Source organism: Lates calcarifer, linkage group LG3, assembly GCF_001640805.2.
Source record: "Lates calcarifer isolate ASB-BC8 linkage group LG3, TLL_Latcal_v3, whole genome shotgun sequence".
In the NCBI taxonomy this organism is placed as follows: Eukaryota; Metazoa; Chordata; class Actinopteri; family Centropomidae; genus Lates; species Lates calcarifer.
Window position 1 is genome coordinate 9,132,895 of NC_066835.1, and position 24,662 is coordinate 9,157,556.

General features: G+C 38.6%; 1 protein-coding gene across 2 annotated transcripts in view; it reads left to right on the forward strand.

Annotated features, from left to right (window-relative positions):
* calcr (calcitonin receptor) overlaps positions 1-24,662 on the forward strand; it is a 51,821-nt gene that overhangs the window by 6,728 nt on the left and 20,431 nt on the right. For both annotated transcript variants that reach the window (XM_018667707.2, XM_051066143.1), the window contains exons 2-4: positions 19,664-19,731; positions 22,147-22,294; positions 22,597-22,704. In XM_018667707.2, coding sequence (XP_018523223.1) covers positions 19,687-19,731; positions 22,147-22,294; positions 22,597-22,704 — 301 coding nt within the window. In that variant the 5' untranslated portion in view covers positions 19,664-19,686. The remainder of the gene's footprint in view (positions 1-19,663; positions 19,732-22,146; positions 22,295-22,596; positions 22,705-24,662) is intronic.

Genomic DNA, 24,662 nt, shown 5'->3' on the forward strand with positions numbered 1-24,662 from the left:
AGAAGTCAGAAATTATTTTTAGCCCCAAACAGATATCTAGTAAAAGCATTAGTGACATGCCAGGCCCCTGTAGAAAACCCCTGCTGTTCAAAATCAAAGCTTTGCTTTCAAGAAGCCTTGATGTAGCTTACTCTTTCCCTCTAAGGGGAGCTCTGTGTGTGTTAATTCTGACTTATTACAATATCCTGAGACTACCAGACCGCTCATTGATTTCCTTTGCCGTTTGGCTGTTTCTCATTCTCATTTTGGCTCGCACTTCAGGTCTCCTTATGACTCACAGGGTCGTCTGTAATACCTGGTGTAATCGCCCCCTATTAAGGTTTCCGTGATTGATTGTTGGCACCCAGGTAAAGCCATTCCGCTGACGTTGGAGGTTGTGGCCAAATGATTTTCTCCTTTCTCTCGCACATTGAGTTTCTTTTTGTCAGTTGGCGTCTGTGTTAGGCAGTTTGCTCCTGGAAATTCAGGGAGTGCATTTTCAAGTTGAATGCGACCTTGATGATGTTGAAAAAGCACAAAGACTGTTTATTTCTGTGCCATTTTTCGTTGCAGAAGTGGTGTTTGCACAAACATACTCTCCGCATAATGTCTGTGAAACTTCAAAAGCTGCCTCCTGTCAGCCTCGGCAATGATATCTATTATGTTGGCTATTATTACACACTGGTATCCTCTCCTTCTCCTTGATCTGCCATACTGAAATTTTTCTAAATGTTACAAATTCGATGCTCACAAACTAGAGCAAGATACTGAAGTCAAATTCATGCTGTTTACCATATGGAGCCCCAAAGATCCCCTTAACAGCCAGTCAGAGCAGTAGAAAGGTCCGACTCTTTCCACGGGTCTGAGAGGGCTTCAGGGGCTTCAGAATGAGGCTTGAGGGGCTTGTGCAAAGACAGAGCGTAACTACTCTGTTCTTCAAAAGGCCTCTACTCTCACTTACTCTTTTCTCCTTTGTCATCGGTTTCCCTCCCTATTTAATTTCGCTCCTAACTGAATGTATTATTGTAATTAACTGAATTTTTATTGTAATATTTGCTCATTTCATCTTCCTCACTCATTACTCCCTTTATTTCCTCCTCTCTTAATTCCTTTACATTTTCACCCTCAGGTCACAATATTACAGGACTGTCAGAGAACTTGTGCTACTATTTTAGTTGGCTGCCATGCATACTCGTGATAACAGCACCCATCCCTCTCACTCTGCCCATCTCTCTCTTTCTCTTTCTCTCCCCCTCCCTCCGTCTGTTTACAGCTTGTAGCACCCAGACACAGTCCACTCTCTGACCCAACAGAGTGTGCTAGGAACACTGTGCCCAGGAGGGAATTGTAGTTAATGGCTGAAGTCCAGTGACAAAATACCTCTTTAATTGCTTTCCCATAGCCCTCAGCTGCAGTGTGCGTCCTCTCCAATTGCACAAGGATGCAAATGGGAGTTAGCGATGAAGGACAAAAGGCCTGTCCTGGTGTGATTTGTGTACGAAGTCTTGCAAAAAGTTTGTCACAATCTTCAGTATATAGGTATTTATAAATTTGAACCTATTTTTCTGTTATAAAATATATAAAATCTTTTATATCAAAAACAATATTTAAACTTGTTTGAATTTTGAGCAGACTTGGAAAAAAAAAAACAGCTGAAAGTAAATATCTATAGCTTCTTGTCAGATGAAGAATCTTGTGGTTTGTTGTATCCGCTTATTTATGCTGGTTGTCTTCATTTTTTTTTCCGTCGCTGACAGAAGATTAAAATTCTTTAGAAAAATATATTAAATGTGGAAAGAGGAGCAAAGTTGAGAGAGAGAGAGGCCTCCTGAGAAAGGGCCCTCTGTCAGTGATAACTGAGAACATACTGTGGAGGATTGTGTGCGTGATTTTTTTTTTTTCTTCTCTGAAATTGAAAAAGCAAGGTTATCTTTAAGATGTGAATTATGAACTGCAGATGGAGAGGGGGGAATAGAGAGTACTGTACAGTAAGTCACCTAGATGACAGTGCAGGCCTGGGCTCAGTCCATCTGTCACTACCTTTCTTCACTCTGAACTTGCTCCTAAGATCGTGAGGGGAGTGTTTTCCTGTTTATGCAAATTTGAACGCAGTGTTTGAAATTTTATTTTAACATGAAACTTGAAAATAACTGTAGAAAAAAGGGTTGAGAAACTAGACCTTTTGCTCATGAAAGGTATCTTTGACAGGTTGGGACAACATCAGACCTCACAAAACACTACATAATAAATAAAAAAACCACAACAAAAACAATTAAGTATTGAGTTTAGGACATTGAAATTGTTGACATTCACTTATATTTTCCTATAGAATATTTTTTAAATATCTTATAAGCCCCTTTAAAAACTATTTAGTTTTACTCTATGACACACTGGGAACCCTTTATAGTGCATGGTCCATAGTTGTGATGTACCCTGTGGATTTGAGAAAATATTTGTGATTTCTTTCCCATGATCGTTTTTTACATTTATAAATGTCTGCTGCTAATAATGTGAACCACAATAAATATCCCATGACAGTAAAATCTAAATTTGTAAATTTGTTTTAATGTCAAAAACAGCCCAGTGGGAGCTGTTTGAGCCACAGCTGCAATTACTACAATTCAGTTACTGTATTTAATGATATTAAATATTAATTGCAAATCACTGATGATAATAATAAGGCGAGTAATTACAAATTATAACCAATTATAAGTTAAATGTAGTTAAATGTATAATTTGGTGGACAGTATTAGCATAACTTTGGTTAAAGGCTACTTAGAAACAAATCCTGTAAATACTGGAATTTAAGTTACAGTAATTTAAGTTTTAAGATACAGCTGTTCATAGTTTTAACACAAGATGGCATTAAAATATTCATAGTGTATTAAACATACACTGAATCCCACTTAATTTTATAAAAATGATTTTTATACTGAATACTGAATATTACGTGAATGCATATAATTTGAGAAAAAAGGCTCTTAATCTGTTAAAAAACTGTAGGCCAGTCAAAGTTATCAATATATTCATTTCCTCAACTGTGGAAAAGTGTTAAGTTGATGTGCAAACATCTGTCTTTGTAGTTAACAACACTGTAAAATATGTTATAAACTATTCATCATAACACATTATATTCATAACACTGAGTAAACATGACCCTATCAAGAAGGACTTGGACATCAAGAGTTTATAAGAATTTATATTCAAAGGAAAATAAATATATAATTTATAAATAATTTAAAGTCCATGTTTTCAGTAGTTAATGATAAATGAATGAATTGGTACTTAGTCAGATTTCAAGTGTTGAATCTTTGTACATAAAGCTGTGTGGTGGAAACACTTTGTACAGGCACATCTCCATGTTGAAACTTAATTTTGATAGTGCTAATGGATTATTATGAGGCTGACTGTGATAGTAACAGTACAGAACATCAGACACATCAGTGTACATCCATCCACTGATTAGTTAATAGTGGGGCAATTTGCAGCGCACTTTGCTGGCCAGACTCTTCCTAGGCTCTAAATGGCTGCCATGAGCATGGCACAGATAATGGTAATGGTATCAGACAGAGAGGAAATGGGGGACAGAGAGACTCTCTTCACCTTTGTGAATATATGTGAGAGTTTGTGTGTCTACACGTGTGTGTTAATACACATTTCCTTTACAGCCAACCCACATGTGCAAAAGAACACGTTCAGCTGCTGCTGATATGGACTTGCGCTGTGATAAACCACTTTGAACTGACCAAATGAATACACAGGCAGATCAAGTATCTAACAAAAGAGAGAGAGCTTTTAAAAACTACTACTTTTTTATTTAAATGGTTTTGAAAAGAAAATTCCAATAGAAAATTGAAACTGAGGCTGAACTAAAGAGTGATTATCTCATTTGGAGTTATTTTTAGAGCAGTGACGTCAAGTTAGCCTGAGACATTTTAGTTAATTGCCTTTGCACGACAGTGCTCATATGCTCTCTATTGCATGACAATGAGTTTTGATGAAGTGCTGTTTTTCCAGACAACCCTACATCCATCATTGTGAAGAAATAATACTCACAGTCTCAAAGCACCTTTAGACTGTCTTTGGCTGAGGCTGTGTGTACCTGATAAAATGTGCTCAAAGCAACATGACTGATATATTTGGACAGTACAGGGCATGCCTGCATGCACCCACACACTTCTCCCTTCTCTCTTTCACCACTATAGAAATCTGAAGAATCAAAGCTTTGCATGTGCTGTACGTAACCACACCATTGTCAAAAATTCATGTTGGAAGTCTTGTATTTTATGTTGCTACAAAAAGGAGCTAGTCAACAAATATTTTTTCCCATTACCTTTGAGGGAAAATTTTATTTAAAAAATACACTTATTCACAATTTTGCAGTGAGATAGATAAGAAATTTGATACTAGTCTCATATTTATCTGCTAAATATCAAGTCAGGAGACATTTAGCATAGGTTAGCATAAAGATTGGGAGCAGGGGGAAGCAGCTAGCTTGGTTCTCTCTGAATTACAAAAAAAGATTCATGTAAAAACTAGATGTTTTAGTTGTACAGGGTTATGTATTGAATCGTTGTTTTTGCACCTCTGTTTTTGTACAGCTTTTTTTTGTACAACAAATGAGATACAACATGTTACATGGTGAACTTAAGAAGTGTTGGTTTAGCTTCAGAAAGAACCAAGCTAGCTGTGCCCCCCGTTTCCAGTCTGTATGCTAGGCTAAGCTAACCAGGTCATGGCTATATAACAGACAGTCATGAGACTGGTGGTTGTATTTTTATCTAACATATTTCCCGCAGTGTCAGACTTTTGATTCACAGTAGTGCATGACTGTATTTCCAAAAACATTTTAGGGTTGAAATAGGACTGCAAAGCATAAATTTATACATTATATACATATCTATTATGTCTGCCAAGGAAAGTACTCCTCAAAGGTCAGGGAGATGAGTGTGGAAAAGTTGAGGGACTTGGCTACTTGCACATGAAATAGAAGAGTCTTGTTATCAGCACTTCTCTGAACTGCAGTCAATAATCCATGCTCTGCCAAAGCCAGCTTAATGTGGTTTTACTGTAGGTGCCAGGGCATGACCAATTACAGGGTGCGAAGGAATTACTCCCCTATTTTACATCATGCAGCAACCATTTGTGAATTAGAATTGCAAATGGAGTAAATATTGCACTGCAGTAGATAGAAAGTGAGGCATAAGTCAGAATATGATGAACCTTGATCACTGTTATAGAATCAATGAGTCAACTTATTTTGTAAGTTTATTTTGTCAGTCACAACTAGGTTGTGCTGAGGATTTAAAGTAAAAGCTATCAAAACCATTTTCAACATTTAAATGGGAGTATGCTGCAGTGGAGGAAAGCTAACACAAAACAACTACTGGAACAGATCATTTACACAGTGAGGAAATGCGTGTCCTTGTGAAAGAGAGCTGCACCCGTTCCATCCTCAATGATGTAATTAGATCTGTTATTCAGGGACAATAAAAGTCGGCTTCATGTCTGTTAATGATTTGGGAGCCTTATCAATGTGGGCTTGGTTTCATTCCAGGTAATTCTGCTCAGGCAGCAGCACTCAGGAATGTCATTGTCTGCTGCCTCCCATCAAGGTTGATTTTTTTTCCTTAGCATCTCTGAAAACTTCATTTTTGGACTTTTTGAGTTATCTGTTTTCCTTCACCTGCCAGATGATGTCATCTTGACAAATAGATAAAGTCGAAAAATATTTTAGTGAAATGGTTGTAATTATCAGAGACATTTATATTGAGTTGAGCACTTGGCTAAAAGAAGTGAAAGCTAGTGGAAAGGGTTTGTGTGTGTGTGTACTTTGAGTTGGTGCTGCTCTGTCTGTGCTTAACAATACACAGAAGAAAAATAGTTTAGAGATCTGCTTTTGTCTTCAACAGATTATTATTCTTTGGCTAAAATAACTCACAGTAGAGAGGAAGATTGTGTGTGTGTGTAAAAGTGACAGGAACAAGTGAATGATTGTGTTCTTATACCTGACAGGACATCCTATAACAGGACATCACAGTGTTATTCTGCCGTCAACACTTCTGCGTCAAGCACAGTGTGATGTGTGGTTATAGACAATAATCATTTTAAACAGCAATATATATTCCAAAATACAATGATAAAAAAATTATAGGATATGAATGAAAAATATTTTTCTGTCACAATGACACTTTTCTAGTCCCCATTGTGCTTGATAATAAGACTTGACATTTCATAATGGCACTTTCATAATGCTGTTGTTTTCTCTGCATCAATATGAGCAGCAGAGTGGAATTGGTCATGGACAGTGGTTACTCATTTGTTCAGCACAGAATGAAACAACAATCAGAGTTTTGGGACACAGCTGAACTGAGAGCAGTGTCACTGATGCCTGTGAAGGTGTCACTATCACAATATGAAAATATGTGTTGTTTTTCAAGTGAGTGTTCATTTTGCTGTGTGGTAGCATATGATGGTACAGATGATCCATACAATACATAAGGCAAGTCAGTATATTTATGTAGCATATTATTGTTTTCTTGTATCTATATAATGTTTTCAGAGGATCTCAGTAGACACAGAACAGTAGAATCAATTCTTTGTTTCACTGGCAATCCAGTGAGGGGAGGCTGGTGCAAGGGTCCCTCTTCTTGGTACCAGTGAGGATTCTCACTGCTGCAGTTTGAACAGGCTGCAGGCAAGACAGGGATGACAGACTGAGTCCCACATAGAAAGAGATGTGAAGAGATAAAAGCATGCAAGACAGCCTCCAGAGGTTCAAAAGCAAGAAAGGCGAGTTTTTTTTTTTTGGGCTACAGATCTAACATGGAAAAAGCTACTATTAACGACGAGTTTATTTGTTTGTCAAGTATTAAAAGCAGAATAAAAATGACATCCAGACTTCTTGCACCTGTGTATGGGCAGGAAAACTAGCTACACTCCATTGTTCTCTCATCAAGTTTTTGGCCATCGATAATTTATGACTGCATACTTGTTTATTATTTTTATTTTTGCATTGGTTTGTATACTTACTACTCACTAACTTATTGTTGTTGTCATGCACTTTTATACATGCTTCATGAGATGTAAGAGTGCAGTTACAGTACATAATTTCTTGAAAGAAAAGAGCACTTTTACTCTCTCTCTTTCACACACACACGCACACACAGAAGCACACACATACACATGCAGAAACATTCCAGCACCACCATGTGTTTATGTGAGTGTTAAATAGGTTGTAACACTTTGGCATATAATCACACACAAACGCAGCCAGTAATAAATTTAGCAGTGCATAATTATAGATACACTTAGGTTGCGCTCTCACACGTATGAGAGAGAGAGAGACAGAGAAAGAGATCTCATTCACACACAGCCTGAAGAGGGAAAGGCTCAGTAAGACTCCATCATCCTCTCCTCTGCTGCTTCATTGTCATCTGAAGTCATTTGCATATAGCTGACTTTTTTTTCTATGAGCATTTTGGATTTATTGATTTGTATATACATTTACGCACAGCTGCTCTGCTGTCAGCCCAGCAGATGTATGTCCTTGGCATTGAAGATTGTTTTCTGTAGTCTGCATGGAAAGAATGTAAATAATGGTAATAGTTACAGTACAGTACACATTTTGTGTGGAGGTGAACTGTGTGTTGGTTTAGGGAAATGCTTCTCAGCCTTCTTGGAAATGTGTTTCCATATCTGCTAAAGATTTTCCTATGACGGAAACACATTTGCAAAAAGGTTACAGACGGAACTATGGTATTTTATATCCATTAAATGGGATTTTTTCAGTTTGTGCATGTGGGTATGTGTTTTGCAGTCATGCAGGACTGATAAGCCCCCTGAGTCTCTGCTGAAATGACTGTGCTATGTGTCTCTGATGTGCTTTTGCTGTGCATGCTGTAACGGAGCTATTTCTGTCTCTTTTAAAAAAAAAAAAATTCCTCCCACCTTGCCTGATTTATCGTTGAGAATGTTTGTTCCATTCACCCTGTGTACATCCCGGAGATATTAGTTGTTCCAATAGGTGCTGATCATTTTCCATCCTCATAAGACCTTACTCTCTGATGCTTTTTAAACTGACTGGTTTGAGTTTAAGATTGAGTAGCAGGATTAAGCTGAATCTCTGCCCCTTGGGCCTCTGATTTCATCCTCTGGGATCTATTTTGAGTCTGATTGCGATCCTCGATCCAGAGGAGCTTATCTTTTATCTTTGATTTGTAGCACCTCTTCACTGCTAATACTTCTAAGCTGACCTGTGGTGCCATATTGTGTCCACTTATCGTCCATATAGCTCATTGCACTTACAGTTGCATTTTGATCCCTCTTATTCGCTGTGGTGCTTTAAAGTCAAGATATAACCTTTGATCTTACTGAAGTGAAGGACTTTTAGAAGGCTTAGCTTGCAAAGTCAAGCGTGGGTAATGCCTGCAGTAGGGAGGGGAAAAAATAAAATCCCAAGAAACCAGATGGATGACATCAAGGAAGACTTCAGTGATTCAGTTTATCGTCACCTCTAGCTAGAACATCTGTCAATAGAAACTTATGTTCTCCTAAAATAACTCACGTTGATTAAATATAAAGAAATAGTTTGAAACTTGGGGAAACACGCCTATTCACTTTCTTGTTAAGCAATTAAGGTTATGGAACAGTCATGGATAAAAGAAACAACAAAGACTTTCAGTTTCACATGGGAAATGAACAGCTGTGTCCTGCATGTGAAGATCCTGTGTTTTGTTGACCCATTCATCCACTCCAACCTCCTTCCTAATGCGGACTTTGCTCTCTATACCACGTCATCTAACTTCTTCATTTGTTCCCATCATAATTAGCACGGCCACTAGAGGTCACCTAACAATCAAAATGTATCTATAACATATCTTATGGGCTTGTTTTTTACAAGGGAGGAACTCTATATGCTTTACCATAATAACTCAGTGCCCGGTCTCTTCTTAGCTGGTCACCCTCACAGAGCCAGGCTAACTTTTTTCCCCAGTCTGTGTGCTAAGACTGGGACACACATGAGAACAGTATTAATTTTTCTTCAGATAAGAGAGTGAAAAAGTGCATTTTCCAAAATGTCAGACTGTTCCTTTTGTGTTTTAGGGAATTTACTCTGTAAGACTGAACCCAAACCCTGGCAGAGGTCATAGTGTTTCACCATCTGTCCCCTGCTCCTTGCTTTTGGGAGACAAACAAACGTCATTGGTTGGTTGAGAGATGAGATATACACTCTGTGGAAAGTCAAGAGGAAATAAAGAGCCCGGGGAAAGGAGAGGTTACCAGATGAAAGGACTTTGATCCCTTGAAAATACCCTCCATTCAGTGGCAGATGTCCATAAGCACCTGAAGCCATCCATGCTGCCTCTGAGAGGCTGAAAGTATAAAGTGACACTTAATCGGTTGAGGAAACAAACAAAAAGTCAGTGGGAAGATGTCATTGTCAGGGTGGGAGCTACTCAATTGACAGAACAAAGCCTGTGTTCATAAACAGACTCCTTTGTTTACTGGTATCAGGAGGTGAAAATGTTATTCAGGGGATTATATAACAGGGAGGATATATTCAATAAACCTGACAACACAGCTGAGTGGTCTCTGTACTTATTGGAAATCCTGTCATGTTTAGTGACAGTCTGAAGTGCAGGTACGTTCTTTTGTAAATAAGCATCATAAATTATGTAGCGTGAAATGTATATTAATGCACTTTAAATATGCAGTTTTGTAGTGGACCTCTTGTTAGTATTGGTTGTACGTCCTGGCCGTCTCAGATTCCCATATGGTGAGTATCAAAGAAAGGAAACCTTGTAAACACAGACTTACATAGTAATTAAAGGAACAGCTGTCCTCAAGACTGCTCATTGTCTGATGATGACAAAAAACAAAACTAAAATTTCAGTGATTGAGCCTCTCTTAACCTGTTTTTCTGCCGTTTAAAAAATTCCTCAATGCACTTGATAACACTGGCACGAAACTGGGTCCCTAACCAAACAGCATCTCAGCGGCGACCCTTGGGATGTGGTGACATTAGTGTGAATTAATCAGCTGTATGTAAATCAGCTGAAGCTTTGAAAGCAGTAATCACACCAGTGTTCCTCTTTTGTTAGCCTGGCTGGTTGCATGGTTGACACTGTTTAACATCTGATTATGATATGCTGTAATGATGTTGTTCTGTGGATTGGCAGATTTGCTGGTTCTGGAAAACCAAAGCAGGCAACTGTGTTGAAGTTTCACTGTAGCCAAAAATAGAATAGAAACAAGCTTTTTCAAAGCTTTTTAGGATAATGAAGTATTTATAAATCTGAAATAATTAGGAGTTTCCTATTAGTTGTGGAAACACCAATGTCTGTGCAATATAATAAGCCTGCATTAATTATTATGTCAGACTTAGACCTTAGATCTTGTCTCTGCAAGGAAGAGCTGAATAAATTTTAAGGTTATTTTTAAGTCTGTATTCTGTTGTGTATTTGTTTGGACGGCATCACATTTTAAGATCTCAGAGGTGAGCTCCAGCAATTTAATAAGGCAATTACATAAAGTTAGGGGATTCACAAGCAACAGATTAAAAAAAAGAAAGGTCAAAATTGGAACAACAGATGCAGAGATATCCTGAGATCTTGTCACTAGTAAGATTCAAGAAAAGCTGTAACCTTTCCTTCCCATAATGCAACTTGATAGCAAATGTCATTAAACTCTCCCTGCCTCCCTCTGTAAATGTTAACTCCTATTAAATCAAATGAAAAATAAATAAATACATAAATGAGCAAGTCTCAAACCCAAGCCAAGACAACTCTGATGACATCATCAAGGTGATGAGTAACCTGAACGTCATGTGTAAAATTTGCTTTTGACTTTCATTCTCCAAAGCTGATGAAAACTCTACATCTGCAACTCCAATTGTCATTTATTATACAAAATTTCCATTATTAGATGTATGAAGGTGTTGGGTCACACAGGAGTGTCTTTTATTATGCTGTGTTATATGCACTTACACATTTTTTTTCTATGAAGTGAGGACCTCATGAAATTTACGTTTTAAAGACAGAGAAAGTTTGAGTGAATGAGCTAAAGCGGGTGAGACTGTGAGGTTAAACTGGGCAGTTGGTTGGTTCAGCTGTAAATTCTGAGACAGATGGGGAATACTCTGGATCTGTTGAGTCCCGGTGGTCCCTCCGCAGGATTAATGCAAAGACCACCATGACTGCAACCTTGATACACAGACAGTGGGAGAAGAAGAGACAGAAGAGGAGAAGTGGGAAGAAGGAATGGAAGAAGTTTGTATAATGGGTGCAGGTCCTGCCAGGATATACAATATGGAGCACGTAACTGAGTGATGGGAGGAGTTCCCTTTTGGCAATCAAGTATGGTTCTTCCTGACGAATTCAGTTATTATTATAACTCAATTTAAAGTGGCCATAATCAGCATTTTTGTACTGACAACAAAGAACATGAATGGATTCTGCAGCTCCTCTCAGCTCTACAGTTTTTTAGCGTCTGTCAGCTCATTGTTTTTTGTTTTTTTTTTTAATTTTTCCTGTTTTGGTTCAATTGTATAACTCTTATAGCTGTTTTCAGCCAACAAGAACGCTTCATGCGAACTGCTTAGCAACAAAAATTTAGCAGCTAAAGAGCCAGACACTGGACTACACATACCAGGTAACCTGAAACGTGCCTCCAAATGAATGAATGCCCTAAATATGTCAATGTAGTCTTTACAATTTGACTTGTTGCCCCTAAGTGGCCAGTAAAGTTTGTTTTAGCAGACTTTGTAAATGGCTCATAGATAGCATCCTCCAGCCAGATGGGTTGAGCTCATGTAGCCAAGCATTTGCTCTACTGAGGGGTTCATGAGAAAACGATAAATCTCTCCTAGCTTCAGGGTTGCTGCTCTGCCCTTACTTTCTGATGTATACTCTTTTATCCAAGACTTTGCCAGGTTCTGGATGTAAATAATTTGTTGTGCTTCAAAAGACATACAGTACAGAAGCAGAGAATGCACACCATATTTTATTTATAGGCAAAATACAGCACCCAACACAGTTTTCCCAGACATGTTCCAGACAGATTGCTAAAACTACTGTAATGCCCAATTTAGGCTCAGTTAGGGATGTAACAGAAATGGAAAAATCATGTTCACTTTGGGATGTTACCTCACAGTAAATAAAAAAAAAGACTGTCATCCTCAAGATGCATGGGCACACCTAAGATTATTAACCACAGCTGAGTTATTAGCTGTTGAAGAGTGGCTCGCGAGGCTCCAACCTGTTCCATGTAGTCATAAGTATAGAGACAAGGAAATGGTAAGAAGGCTCCCATCAGTCTGCCTGGCAAACACTGAATAACTCCAATTTACATATGATGTATGTTTCTAGTACTTGAAAGGAGTCCATGCCAGTTAAAAGAAAAATGAAAGGAAGGCGGCATACCTTAGAGCAGCAACATGGGTACTGGATTGAGCTAATGCATTTGGATGACGTCTAGACTATGATGAGAGGATATCCTTACAGTGCTGCTGTTCATATTTCCCCTCTTAATCCCCCTTTAGAATCCCAGTGTCTCCTTGTCTGCCCCTTCAATTTCTTTCTGGCCTATGAGCGGAAGTGTGTGGGATGTCATGGAGTTAGAGATCAGATATAAATCAACTGTTTACACAGAGCCAGGGAGAGTCGTCTTATTACGGGAGGCTTGTTTTGAACTGCTGGAACACTCAAGCACACAATGCTCTCTTGCTTCATCGCCCCTAACCATATTATTGCAACTACATTGGTGAATAACAGGAGAGATTTGAGGAAGGTGCTTGAGCTCTCAGCTGAAAGGCAATATACCTCCTTTAGGGTAAAGTACAGGACTAAATGTCCTCTCAAGGGCAGACAACAGAGATTTAATGAAGAATGGGAGAGCTGGTGACTTCCAGCACAACTTCATATAATAATCAATTTTGTGAACATACTGGAGGGTAATTAGGTAAAAATGTGAAAATGAAAAGGACTGAATGTCAATAACATGTAACAAAGAAGACTGTGTCTGCAATTAAATCCACTGACCTCCTGAAGATGAATCACGTTATGCTGGAGGAGATAACTGTCCAATCAATCCAGAGAAGGCTTTGTGTATTCAGCTGCATATTAATTTGTTTACTCATCATGGAGATTGAGTTTCCCTGTCATAATCTGTTTGGTCTTCCACTGGTCAACCGCTCACACATTGAGCTGTTTGGGATGCTCAACAGTAAATCAAGTCTCAACATTCTGTCACTGCCGCTTGGTCATCTTTTCAATATTTACTTAATACTCATTCTCGCAGAAAACCATAAGCCACTATGTAGAAGAAGTCACTCAACTGTCTTTGCTTTTGTTTTACAAGGAAAACCAACATATATTGCAAGAGTTTTCAGTCATTTTCATCATATAAAAGACATTAATTAAACAACAACACTGACTGGTGGACTCTGACTGTCATTATTTTGTTGCCAGTGCTAAGATGTTGCTAACTATAGCGGCTGAACACTTCCTATTGAGGAGGAACGGGAGCAATTCACTGTCCAATGGAATAACAAGAAAATACAAAGATTAAAATAAGTCATAAATTGCCTAAACTGAAACTGCGGTTCTCAATACAGCAAAACACATTCATCATTTTAATACTCTTCATACTAAACTGCTACTAACAGCACTCACAATAATCGCCTATAGCTATGCTGAATCAGGGGCTGGATACTCTGAAATTCACATTTTTTAGCCTGAATACATCGTAACAGTGAGATGAGGCTGCCCTATTTCTTAGCCACCTCCTGAATAAGTCCAAGAAATGCAGCCCTCTCTTTCTTGAGGAGGACACTTTGTGATGCTAGCCTGTCTGTGGAGGAGGTGCGGGTTGAGCCAAGCCTTCAGGTCCTAGAGATTTTTCCTACAGCTTTTTTTTTTTTGTCTGATATACTGCCACAGCTCTATAAAATTAATTTAAGTTCCCCTCATAGAAACCAGCTGCCTTCCAAATGTTCTAAATCTGTCCTATTGAATGAACTTCAAACCAGATGTTACTTAACACTTTTAATTATATAACGGTCAATATTGCTACAATATTGTTTTCATTTATATAAGACATACTGATCATGGAATAGTCAGGCGTAGAGTAATTTTTCACATGTATAAAATGCAAACACTTAGCTCACCCTCAGAATAAGGACACTGTTAGTAAATGTCCATACACTGTATGATGTTACTGTATTTTATGTCCCATCCAGTGAAAGGCCATTCCCATTAATTTAAGATAGAAACATTATGAATGTGAACAATAGTGTGTTAGTTGTCTGGGTTTTTACTTATTTATTTTTTACTAAGCAGCTTTTCTTTTAAATAATCTAAGTATTTTAGCCAGTTCTGTGTCTTCTCTGAGTGTCCTGTCATACACAGCTGAACAGGGGATAGGGCTTTGCTATGTGAGTGTATTGTGTGGAGCACAGACAGATTAGTTGAAAATATGATCTGTCACCATAACAGGAACCTGTTTAATGTTTAAAGGATGTGCTAGCTGATGAATCAGTTGGATCTGCCAGGAGAGTTAGAGCAAAAGCCTTGAAAATGTGGTGGAGGAAGAGGCAACTGGAGTGGGAGGAAGGGCAGAGCTTTTAAGTGGGGGTAACGGGGGCAGAGTGAGGACAGGACGGGTGGGGGGGTTTGGATGAGAGAAAGAGAGAGAGAGAAACGAGGTGAGAGCGGAAATAGATTAAAGCAGCAGAAGATATATGGAAGTGAAAGGAGAAAAGAGGCCAGAGAGGAAATGAGAATGCAGAGAAAAGTGGGATTTGAATGAAGAGGGGGAGGTAAATGCATGGTGGGGAGACGACGCAAGCTTGTTCATTTTTACCTTAATTGGACAGAGTGGTATTCAGCATATTTTTAGGTAGATGATGAAGCCAAAAAACACGACCAAGTCAAGCTGCAGAGCTTTCACCGCTTACCTGTTTCAGCCCAGCACGAGCTTGACTCAAACATAGAAATACGTTCTCGTTGAGATGTGCTGAAATGAGACGCAGAGCAGAGTGTGAAAACTGACTGATCAGTCAGTTTGAGCTTGGTGCTGTAATGTTCAACAGTTTATCACTTCTTTGAATCATACTTTATCGTCATGAGTTATTTTAAATATATCTTTTTGAGTTAACTATTGAAGGAGCCATTTCTATATCACTAAATGTTTTAAAGCATTAACTTAAAAAAGCTGTTTTTTCAAAGTATGCTGTACGTGTTCAGATCGACTTTCCAGACTTTCCAGGTGGCCATGTTTCCATTTACATCAGTATTGCTTAGAAATGAACATGCAGAGACAAGTTTTTGTGATATATATGATAATCCATCACAGGGATTTTTTTTTGTTAAAGTCATATCAACATCACAATGTAACAGTCCCCAGCTGCTTATTTCAAGTCTGTGTAGCAACATAATGGGATTTTATGGGTGGGCTATATGACATTACATAAGACTAAATGACTCTACTGTTTATAGTATGGTGGCTTTTCTTTTAATTAATCTGGTTGTTGTTGGCCATTGTGGGCAATGTTGCAAATTGGTGAGCAGGGCTACTTTATGGCAATATTGACTTTTTGTATGATTTTTGCATTAGTGTGATTAAGTTCCTTGATTTGTCAGGAGCTAAATTATTTATCACTTTAGAGTTTGTCCATTGATTTGCTAGAAAGTGTCTTATATAATGATAAAGATTGATATAGTGATATAAAATGGTATACATAATGGAGGAAATATATGCAGTAATAGAGAATTTTATTCCTATTTATATGTATATATTTTTGGTTTATATTTATTGTTCTAAACTGTCCTAAAACATGGAATAAAATACTGTCCTTCAAAAAATAACGTGCTAAAGTTTTACCAGATAATATGACATTTTCTGCACACTATTTCAGAACTGCACTCAACTCAAATAAACTTCATAACTTCAGTATGTGTGCACCATGCAGCACTATGTCATTACATAAATATTCCATCACTGTGTGTATTCACAAAAGGCCTCGAGGCTACACAGACACCTGATGCTTTCCTCAGTGCCTAGATAGCACAGTCAGAAGGCCGTGACATGTTTAAACCACAGTAAGCAGTAAGCAGTATATAGTTTGTAGATCAGCCCAAATATTTTGCTCTTTAGACTAGACTTGTATGACAGCCTTGTGGGTAACATCCACCGTCTGTCCATTTGTCAAACTAATCCACCTGTGCTCGCATTGTAATCTAGCTCATTTGTCGTGGCCAGAGAAAGGGACGCCAAATCACGTCTGTGTGGCTGTTCAGACTGAGTGATGGGGTCTGAGATGGCAATAAGTCGGAGGGGGTGGGGGGCGGTGGCAGATCGAGCCGCTGCATACTCCATCACTAATGTGATGTCAGCACAAATCTGAGTTGTCACCATGCCTGTAACCATTCACTTCATGAGGAACAAGATGAGTGGCTTTGTCTGCTGCTGTCAGAGTGATGTAATGGTGTCAAAAAGGGAGGTGAGAGAGATGGGGGTAAACTGAGGTGGAGAGGGGACGTAGAGAGGTAAGGAGAGAGAGAGAAAGCACAGGGATGATAGTGCTGATAAGAATGAGGGCACTTTGAATCAGTTTTTTTTTTAGAGAATCTGAGACAGACAAAAGAAAGCCAGTGGCTATATATATATAAATATATATATCAAAAATAAGATCACATCCTCCAAACTTTACAACACAACAAATTCATTCCACGTCAGACTTGAGTTTTAAAATGATTCGTCACTAGGACTGTCAATCAAAGAGAGCATGAATACAACATATACAAAGAGATAAGTTTGAAGGTCAACCACACACTCATTGAATAACTTTGTAAAATACATAGCTCTGTCTGTTCAAGGTCACAAATTCAAAAGTAAAACCTTGAGAGTGAAAGAGTTTCAGAAACTTCTTTCTACAGTCTTTTACGGTCACCCACAAAGGAATTCATGTTTTTATTTAAGTTGTTTAGAATCTAAGTAGAAATTAATGTGAAATATTTTTCAGAAACCCCCATTTTAACTGATTGACCTTTTACTGGATCTACAGTGGCTTTAATGCTTAACAGCATTCCTGGAGAGCATGTGGTATATATAGTAGTTTATGCTATGCACTGACTCATACCGTGGTGCTTTCCTTTGTCTTCTCTATGGGGGGTTATGTCTCTTTAATGACCTACACATGCTTCACGCCTTACTGTTCATATCGCATTGGACCTAATGGTCCACAGCATGCCTTGTGGCCTGTGTTTTAGAGATGTAAGTAGAGCTAATGGGTTAGGCAGAGAAGCACAGTTGTTGAAAGAACCTCTTCCTCCATTCACCAAAAGTCAAATACAGCCAGGAGGTTTGAGTTTGAGTGAACTGTCACATGTGCAGCAGAGATATTAAGATATGAAGTGTACAGCTGGCAGAATTATTATTGATGGACTCAGAGTGTGTAGTAATGTTAAAATGCTCCAAGGATTTCTGATGTTTTAGGTCATCTCAACTGCTACCCACCTCCAACCACACACACAGAGATTTTATTAAACTACAGAATCCTCCTCCTTAAATGGCAAAACAGTTTGTCAATACCTTTTTATACTACCAATATGATCTGCCTGGAGTCTTGTAACAGATTTTATTTCTTAACCATTAGACACAGCCTGTCATATCTAAGATCTATATTTATGGATATCTAACAAACCACTCAGTTTATGACTCCTCTAACTAATATGAAGTCAGTTATGTCAATTGTCCTGATGTGCCTCTTCTGTTATTTGACTTATAGAAACATGTCTCTCTCAGAGAATCTCCCAGTATCTCACTTTTAGTCAAATTCACATGCTCATGCACACCCAGAGGTGATTAGTTGATAATTGACTGGTGAGGATCCTCTGCTCCAGCATGATGATGGTTTTTATAGATCTTCTCTTCCTAGAGGCCATTTTGGGATCCATACTTCTCCCTCCCCTGCCTTCTGTTATCCCCTTGTCTTTGATTGGAGTTTTTGTGCTTCTTTTGTGTTCTTTCCCTGCTTCTTTTCACAGCTGTGGAGCAGTTTGTTGCTGTGTCCCTGACTGTCAGCGTGCTAGATCCACATGGGTACACTGAACTATAGTCTTTTTATCGTACTAGAAATATTGAGCAGAGTTCAGGAGTGGGCTGAGAGCAGCTGAATAGAAACAATGATTGGCATTGTGTTCGAGATTCTGATTCAGACTGCGTGATGGCACTAAAAGTTTTTTTATTTTTTGGTTTTTTTAAGAGCAGAAACAATTTCATTATTTTATTAACTATTTTATTTTGTTGGTTTGCAAGAAATGAATCTAAGTACTGTAATATTCCATTTCAGTGGAAATATGTTTTACACAGATAGTCTTCAAATAAACTGTAACTTCAAAACACTGCCAGTCATTTCTTAAATATGAATATCTAAACACAACTGACATTACTATATTAGCCAATTATTTTTTTCAAAATAATCTGACAATAATTTTCTCAATTAATCATTTGGACAACCCATCAAAATGTCCTTGTTTTATCAAATCTAGACTTCAAAACCCAATATATGCAGTGTACTCTCATGTACCACAAAGTTAGGTAGCAACTTAGGAGCTTATTATCTGTTTGTTGATTGCCTTAATAGACAAATCATTCAATCTCTATTACATTGTACACAAATTATACAGAGGGTTGGAACTGAGATTTGGAAATTGTCTCTATCCGAGTCTATGTCCAGAACAGCGGATATCTGGAACCAATATTAATGATAATATTCATCAGAATATCTACTTTCAATTACTGTATTTACAGTTCGTTTTGTATTTCAGGAAAGCATGGAAGAGAAATGAGAAATTTGAGGGAAAAATCCAGGGATCCCTGCTCAGAGATCAGCACTCCTAGCCTTAAATTCTTGGCAAATGTAGTTCCAGGTTTATTTGTCATCCTAATGCTAAGTAGCCTACCATCAGTGCGCTTCTTGAAGCCAAAATAAATACAATCAATCCTGCTAACCTTTCACAGTGACTTATAGGGCTTGCTCATGTATGTCTATCTGCTCAACAGCCTGTCCCCTGGGCCGCTGTGGGGTGTGGAGAACAACCAGTAGGTCGTCCTAGCTGTTCAAACCGCGGAGTGATGGGTCTCCAACAGGGACTCTATGAGCCAAAGCAAAGAGACCTGAAGTGAATTCTAAACTCACACGCACTCAGTTGCTCAACTGGCAGCTCTGCTGCAGCCGTCCTACAGGAGCAGAGGCTCAGAACAACATGATTAATAACCATCAACTATTTTTGTCTGACTGCTGTCTCCGTCTTGTGTTTTTTTTCCTTCTTTCTCTTTTTGCTCACACAATATAACGTGACTCTCTCATGCTGTTGTTCCACATATTGATGGGTGCATGTTCTCTCCATCTCGCCAACACACACTCTCTCTCACACACACACACACACACACACACACACACACACACACACACAGATGAGAAAAGTGTGAAATGTCACAAACTGCAGTGCTTCTGCTGCAGTGTTTTGCATTTCAGATTAATGATTGCTGTTGCTGTCTTGCTCCTGAGAGGCTGTAATCCTGATTTGATACAGCCATATGTTTGTTCAGTCAGTCACTTTCACGGTAGACAACTTGTTTTCTGATAGTTTTAACTTGTTGTTCTCTTCTCCCTCTCTAGAGAGTTGCCTGTGAGTGGAAGATATGAAGTTAGTGGGCTCCCTGTGGATCCTTTGGGTTCTCTTGGTGGTAAGCTCTCATTTTTTAAATTCAAGGAATGCTGTAGGGTAAACTTCTTACGGTTTTAAGGTTTCTCATTATGTCCATTATGTATGCTGTACGTGTGCATTTGAGCATATGACTCAATTTTCATTTAATACTGTCAACATGTAATATGTCGTGGTCTAGTGGTTTTCTTTAATCAGCAAAAGTCTCATGATTCTCTCACTCTTCACACACTTTCTCTAATGAATAATTATAGTTTGTAATTAATTCAGCTTGTTCATTACAAACTTGGATGACCCAAAAGAAAGGATATGTGATCCATGACTGCAGTCAGTATGCCACCTTCTTTACTGTTACTGATCTTTAGTCTTTTATGCAGATGATGCACAATCTAGGGTGTCTTCCATTTTATCTGCATTAAATCTTTGCATGGATTTAGACACAAATTGTATACCTTGTAGTTGGTCTAACTCAACATTGTGTTGTATATTGAACAAGTACCACACTTCCTGGGATGGTTTTTCAGCACTTTTTTTGCAAGGCACCAGCATAACAACCCTGAAACTGTATGACAACAATACCTCCCTTGGGTAAAGTCCAAAACAAAAAGAGCAAGCACGCTAGCAGAAGTATAAAACATGCAATTCGTAAAATAAAGCGCCTAACTTCCTGTTACATATTAACATTCCATGTTGTGCCCATCTACCCACCAAATGTAAAATCTGAATGTGAGGCATGATCTGATTTTAGCTTAGCTTGGAGGGTTGAGTCATACTCACAGTGTGCACTAGAGTTTGAGAGATTTCATCAGTTAACTTAATTGGGGTGGTGCAATCATTGGTCAAAAGTTTTAACATTAGTGTGGTATCTCAGATGAATCATGCAGGGGTGACACATTTTGGCACCATGTTCTGTCATTAAAAAAATATACAGATTTGCCTGATGTAGGTGTTATAATTAAACTTTGAATAGTCAAACTCTAAAATGTCTTTTTGATGGACTTGCTGCTCTCCTTACAAATTACACCAATTAGCTTAATGAGGGTCCTTTAATAAATTATATTTTCAACATTGTGGCTCTGAAATTTGGAAGGCTCAGAGCCAGTATTCATCATGCTATCAACTGGCTAGAGGGATGTCGTCATCATTCCTTAGTGACATGTTCACTTTAGGATTTTTTTTAAAGCTTTTACTGCAGGCAGAAAAATGGGCATCTTTTATGAGTTATTGTCCCTTATCAAGAAAACGTTTGGTCCACTATTCTTCAGTGTTAGTGAGAAATGGAAGTTTACAGCTTCAGTTTCCTTTGCTGTTCAGCATCAAGCTTGACACTAAGGTGCTGGAAAGTATCTCTGCCAAATGTTGTACGCCTAATGAATCTATGCTGTTCTGCTTTATGTTCCTTTACTTTCCTTTTGGAGTGGTCTTGTCACATTGATTCAGGAAGATTAATGAATTGTAATAGGTGAGGAGAGGCCTTGACGCGTGAGGATTTTTTTTTCCTTTTTTCTCAACTCATCTGTTGATATTGGTGGTGGCCTGGTGGTCGTATGTATGACGTCATTTACTTCAATGTTTGGAGTGACATCATATGTACGGCTGCTAAACTGCTACATGGGACATCAGCATTTGCACAGTTTTTCTCTCAAGTGTTTGGCCTCTTACAAGCTTTTATCAGACAGGTAAGAATGATGTTTGTGGTCTAAAGAGCATTCCTTTCCACTCCACAAAGAGCCAAAGTTGGGAGGTTCGCATCAGAATTGTGATAAGGCATGTGAAGACAATCTTCTAGGCAAAGCATTAAAATTCCTCAAATGATTCAGAAAATGCAAGTGCATGAGCCTGGCACTCTGAGAGGCTTAATTTTCAGCCAAAAATCTTTCGAGATAAGTCAGAGCAAAATGGGCTCTTTATCCTTCAGCGAGCAGCATTATCAAAATCAGCATTTCGCACAGCAGGCTTCTTCATTTTTAATGCTACCTCCAAATACAAACAATGGAGCAGAGATAAGATTCACTTGGAGAAATTCAGCTGCTTAACTTCTTTTTGTGAGCTCCCAAACACACTTTAATGAGTTACATGAATGGAAAGTGAGTAGAATTTCAAAGCAGAGTGAAATCCTCATCAGATCAGCTTTGAAGAAGCTTCAAAAACTTTGCATGCTCATTCTTCCTTTTAAATGTTTATCTTATATAAGGTATCTGAATCTAAGCATGGTAGTACTATGGAATATTACACATTTAGCTAACATCATTCTCCAAGATAATATATTATGCTTTATCTTATTTTTTACAGTCAAGGGGAATGTAGATCAGAACAGCAACCAGCAAACACACACAAACACACACACCTCCTCCCACTCTTTACTCTGGTCCAAGTCAGTATTAGACATGGTTTCTTCCCTCCTCCTCTCACTTCTAGTGTTGTGTTGTCTCTACAGTGCAAGGCTGCAGCAGGCACTGGGCCAATCTCAGACCCATCGCTCAGGCCTGGACAGAGCATGACAGAGGGACAGAGCCAGGCGGCGAGCCATAGTCAATACAAATGTCTTGAGCTGTCCAACAAAGACCACCAAGAAAACAGAACTGGTGAGAGGCCAAAATCATCTAAAGCCCAAACCAATTACCTCTGGGAGAGCACCACAATAACACTGGAAGGTGGTAGAGTGGGATCAAAACACTGTTGTTGTTCTTGTTAAAGATAATGGTGATGTTGCCAGCAGTGGTTCAGAAAGTAAAGGGTTATAATCATTTTCAAGGCTGTAGTGAAATTACAGTATGCTACTCTGACACGCAATTTCACTGTTTATAACTGAAGACACAGAACATGTGTATTGGTAATGAACCAGAATAGTTCTTATATGTTTTTGTTTGCTTTTTCCTCTCTGGAGGTACATTCTGTGGACATTTGTGGGATGGTTTGTTGTGCTGGGGTGAGACACCAGCTGGGACATCTGTAACACAAAACTGTCCAGATCATCCCGACCTGGACCCAACTGGTAAGAAAGTTTTGCACTTCTCACACAAGTCCACAACGAGCTTGCTGAATTGAGAGTGGTGGGAATTTGGAGAAGTTTTTAATTCCAGGTCAGCAGGCACCACAGAAAAAACAATCCAGTCCTCTCTGTGTGTTATGGAGGTCAAAGGTCATGGAGCTGATTATAGGATATAAAGAAGGGAAGGAAGCTGTGAGGGTTTTAGTTTATATCTAGTGTACTTCTGTTCAGTTTTACTATATGTGTCCATGATATGAGACAAACATGGGAAACTGTGTTCTGAGCTTGTAAAACTCACAATAAAGAGCTACAGATATTATAGTCACAATTATAACAGGACTTTTTAAAATGTCACAGCTTTCCTCACTTTAAATGAGAAACTATACCGAGTACAGAGGTATAGCACTGAGCCCATAACTGCATTAACTGACTAGCATCAACTCTTTCATTCCTGCTTTAAACGAATTGGCCCTTTTGCTGGACCTGACTCACAGTGATGATATCACCAGCCATTAGATTGATAGTGTCACTATTACATTGCTGATATGGTCATGCTGACACTGTCCTCTGCCACAGCTCCCTTTACTACCCCAACCTCCTCCTTTTATTTTTGGTATTGTTGATTTAACTAAGATTTAATGTCCATGTGTTTTTTAAGGGGGGATTAGTTTTCCAACCAGAATCCTTGCTATTGCTGAGATTCTCTGGATTCTTTCTGTTCCCCTGAAGAGCTGAGTCTTTTCTGCCAGATCTAACTCTATTTGCCATAAACAGTCAGTTCCCTGACGCAAGTGTCTCTGACTGAAGTACATAGTGTAATTGCATTTTATGCATCACGTCCCAAGCAAATATGATTTATGTTGAGCAGTAAGTAGATGTGTCATTACAATAGTAGCCAAATTCTCTGCTGTAGTGTCTTTGCCCTTCCAAGAGAGTACATGTCAATCAATGCAGCCAGTGCTGTGACAGATTTTCTTAGATTTTCTGTTCTGTTCTGACCCACAGAACAAGTCCTTTTTTATTAGCTACGCTAGCAGCTCTGGACAACGCAGTAAACGGTCTGTCGGTCAGTTGATCAGTCCACCTCTTTGGACCTGACCGAAATATCTATATAACTTTAGGCTGAAGACTTCGAAACAAACAAATTGCTGTTGCTTCTGTGTGTTACAATGGAGGAAGACTTACACAACAGTGAACCCGAAGGATAGCTAGTATAAAAGATTTATTTTCTGGATAAAAGTAATCATTATTGTGCTTTATCAATCATAGAGAATGAAAACTGACTTTTATTTCAAAATTGACTGTGGAAATTGATTCTTTAAGTAGCTACACATGTTAAGACTGCAGTATAAGTAGTTACAGCATACGTAGTTTTTACATTGTGAGGAATGCAAGGCTCAATAATGTCTGGTTGAAGAGATCCAGAGTCAAGTCATGTCTGATTTAGGAGATGTAATATGATAGAGAGAGGGGAGGTGAGGGAGAGGACAGAGAGAAGAATGAAGGGTATATAGAAAGAGAAAAAAAGAGTCAGAAAAAGAAGAAGAAAAGGGGGATTACACAAAAGACTAGGGAAGTCAAAGTCAGAGAGATAGATGGGGAGAGAGAATATGAATGAGAGAACAGAGAAGGTGTTTTTGTAAGAGAAGGCTCATAAAGGATCTTCCCAAAATGCCTGTGACGTTAAGAGTCCCCTCATGGCTCCTTATTTGAAAACTGATGCTGCTTGATATGAGGCTTTGGGGGAAGACGCACAGTTGGAAGTGACTGCTGAGCAGTTGATGAGCTGTCGGAGAAGACTAGGCAGTCGTGCTACAGTTGTTGTTGTCAGGAACAATATGATCTCATTCTTAGCCCAGTCATGGATCTACAGTACATGTGGTTTTAAACCTGACATCTGAGAATTTGCCAGAAAATTACTCCAAAAAGGGAATTATCTGTTTGACATAACGTTTGATGAT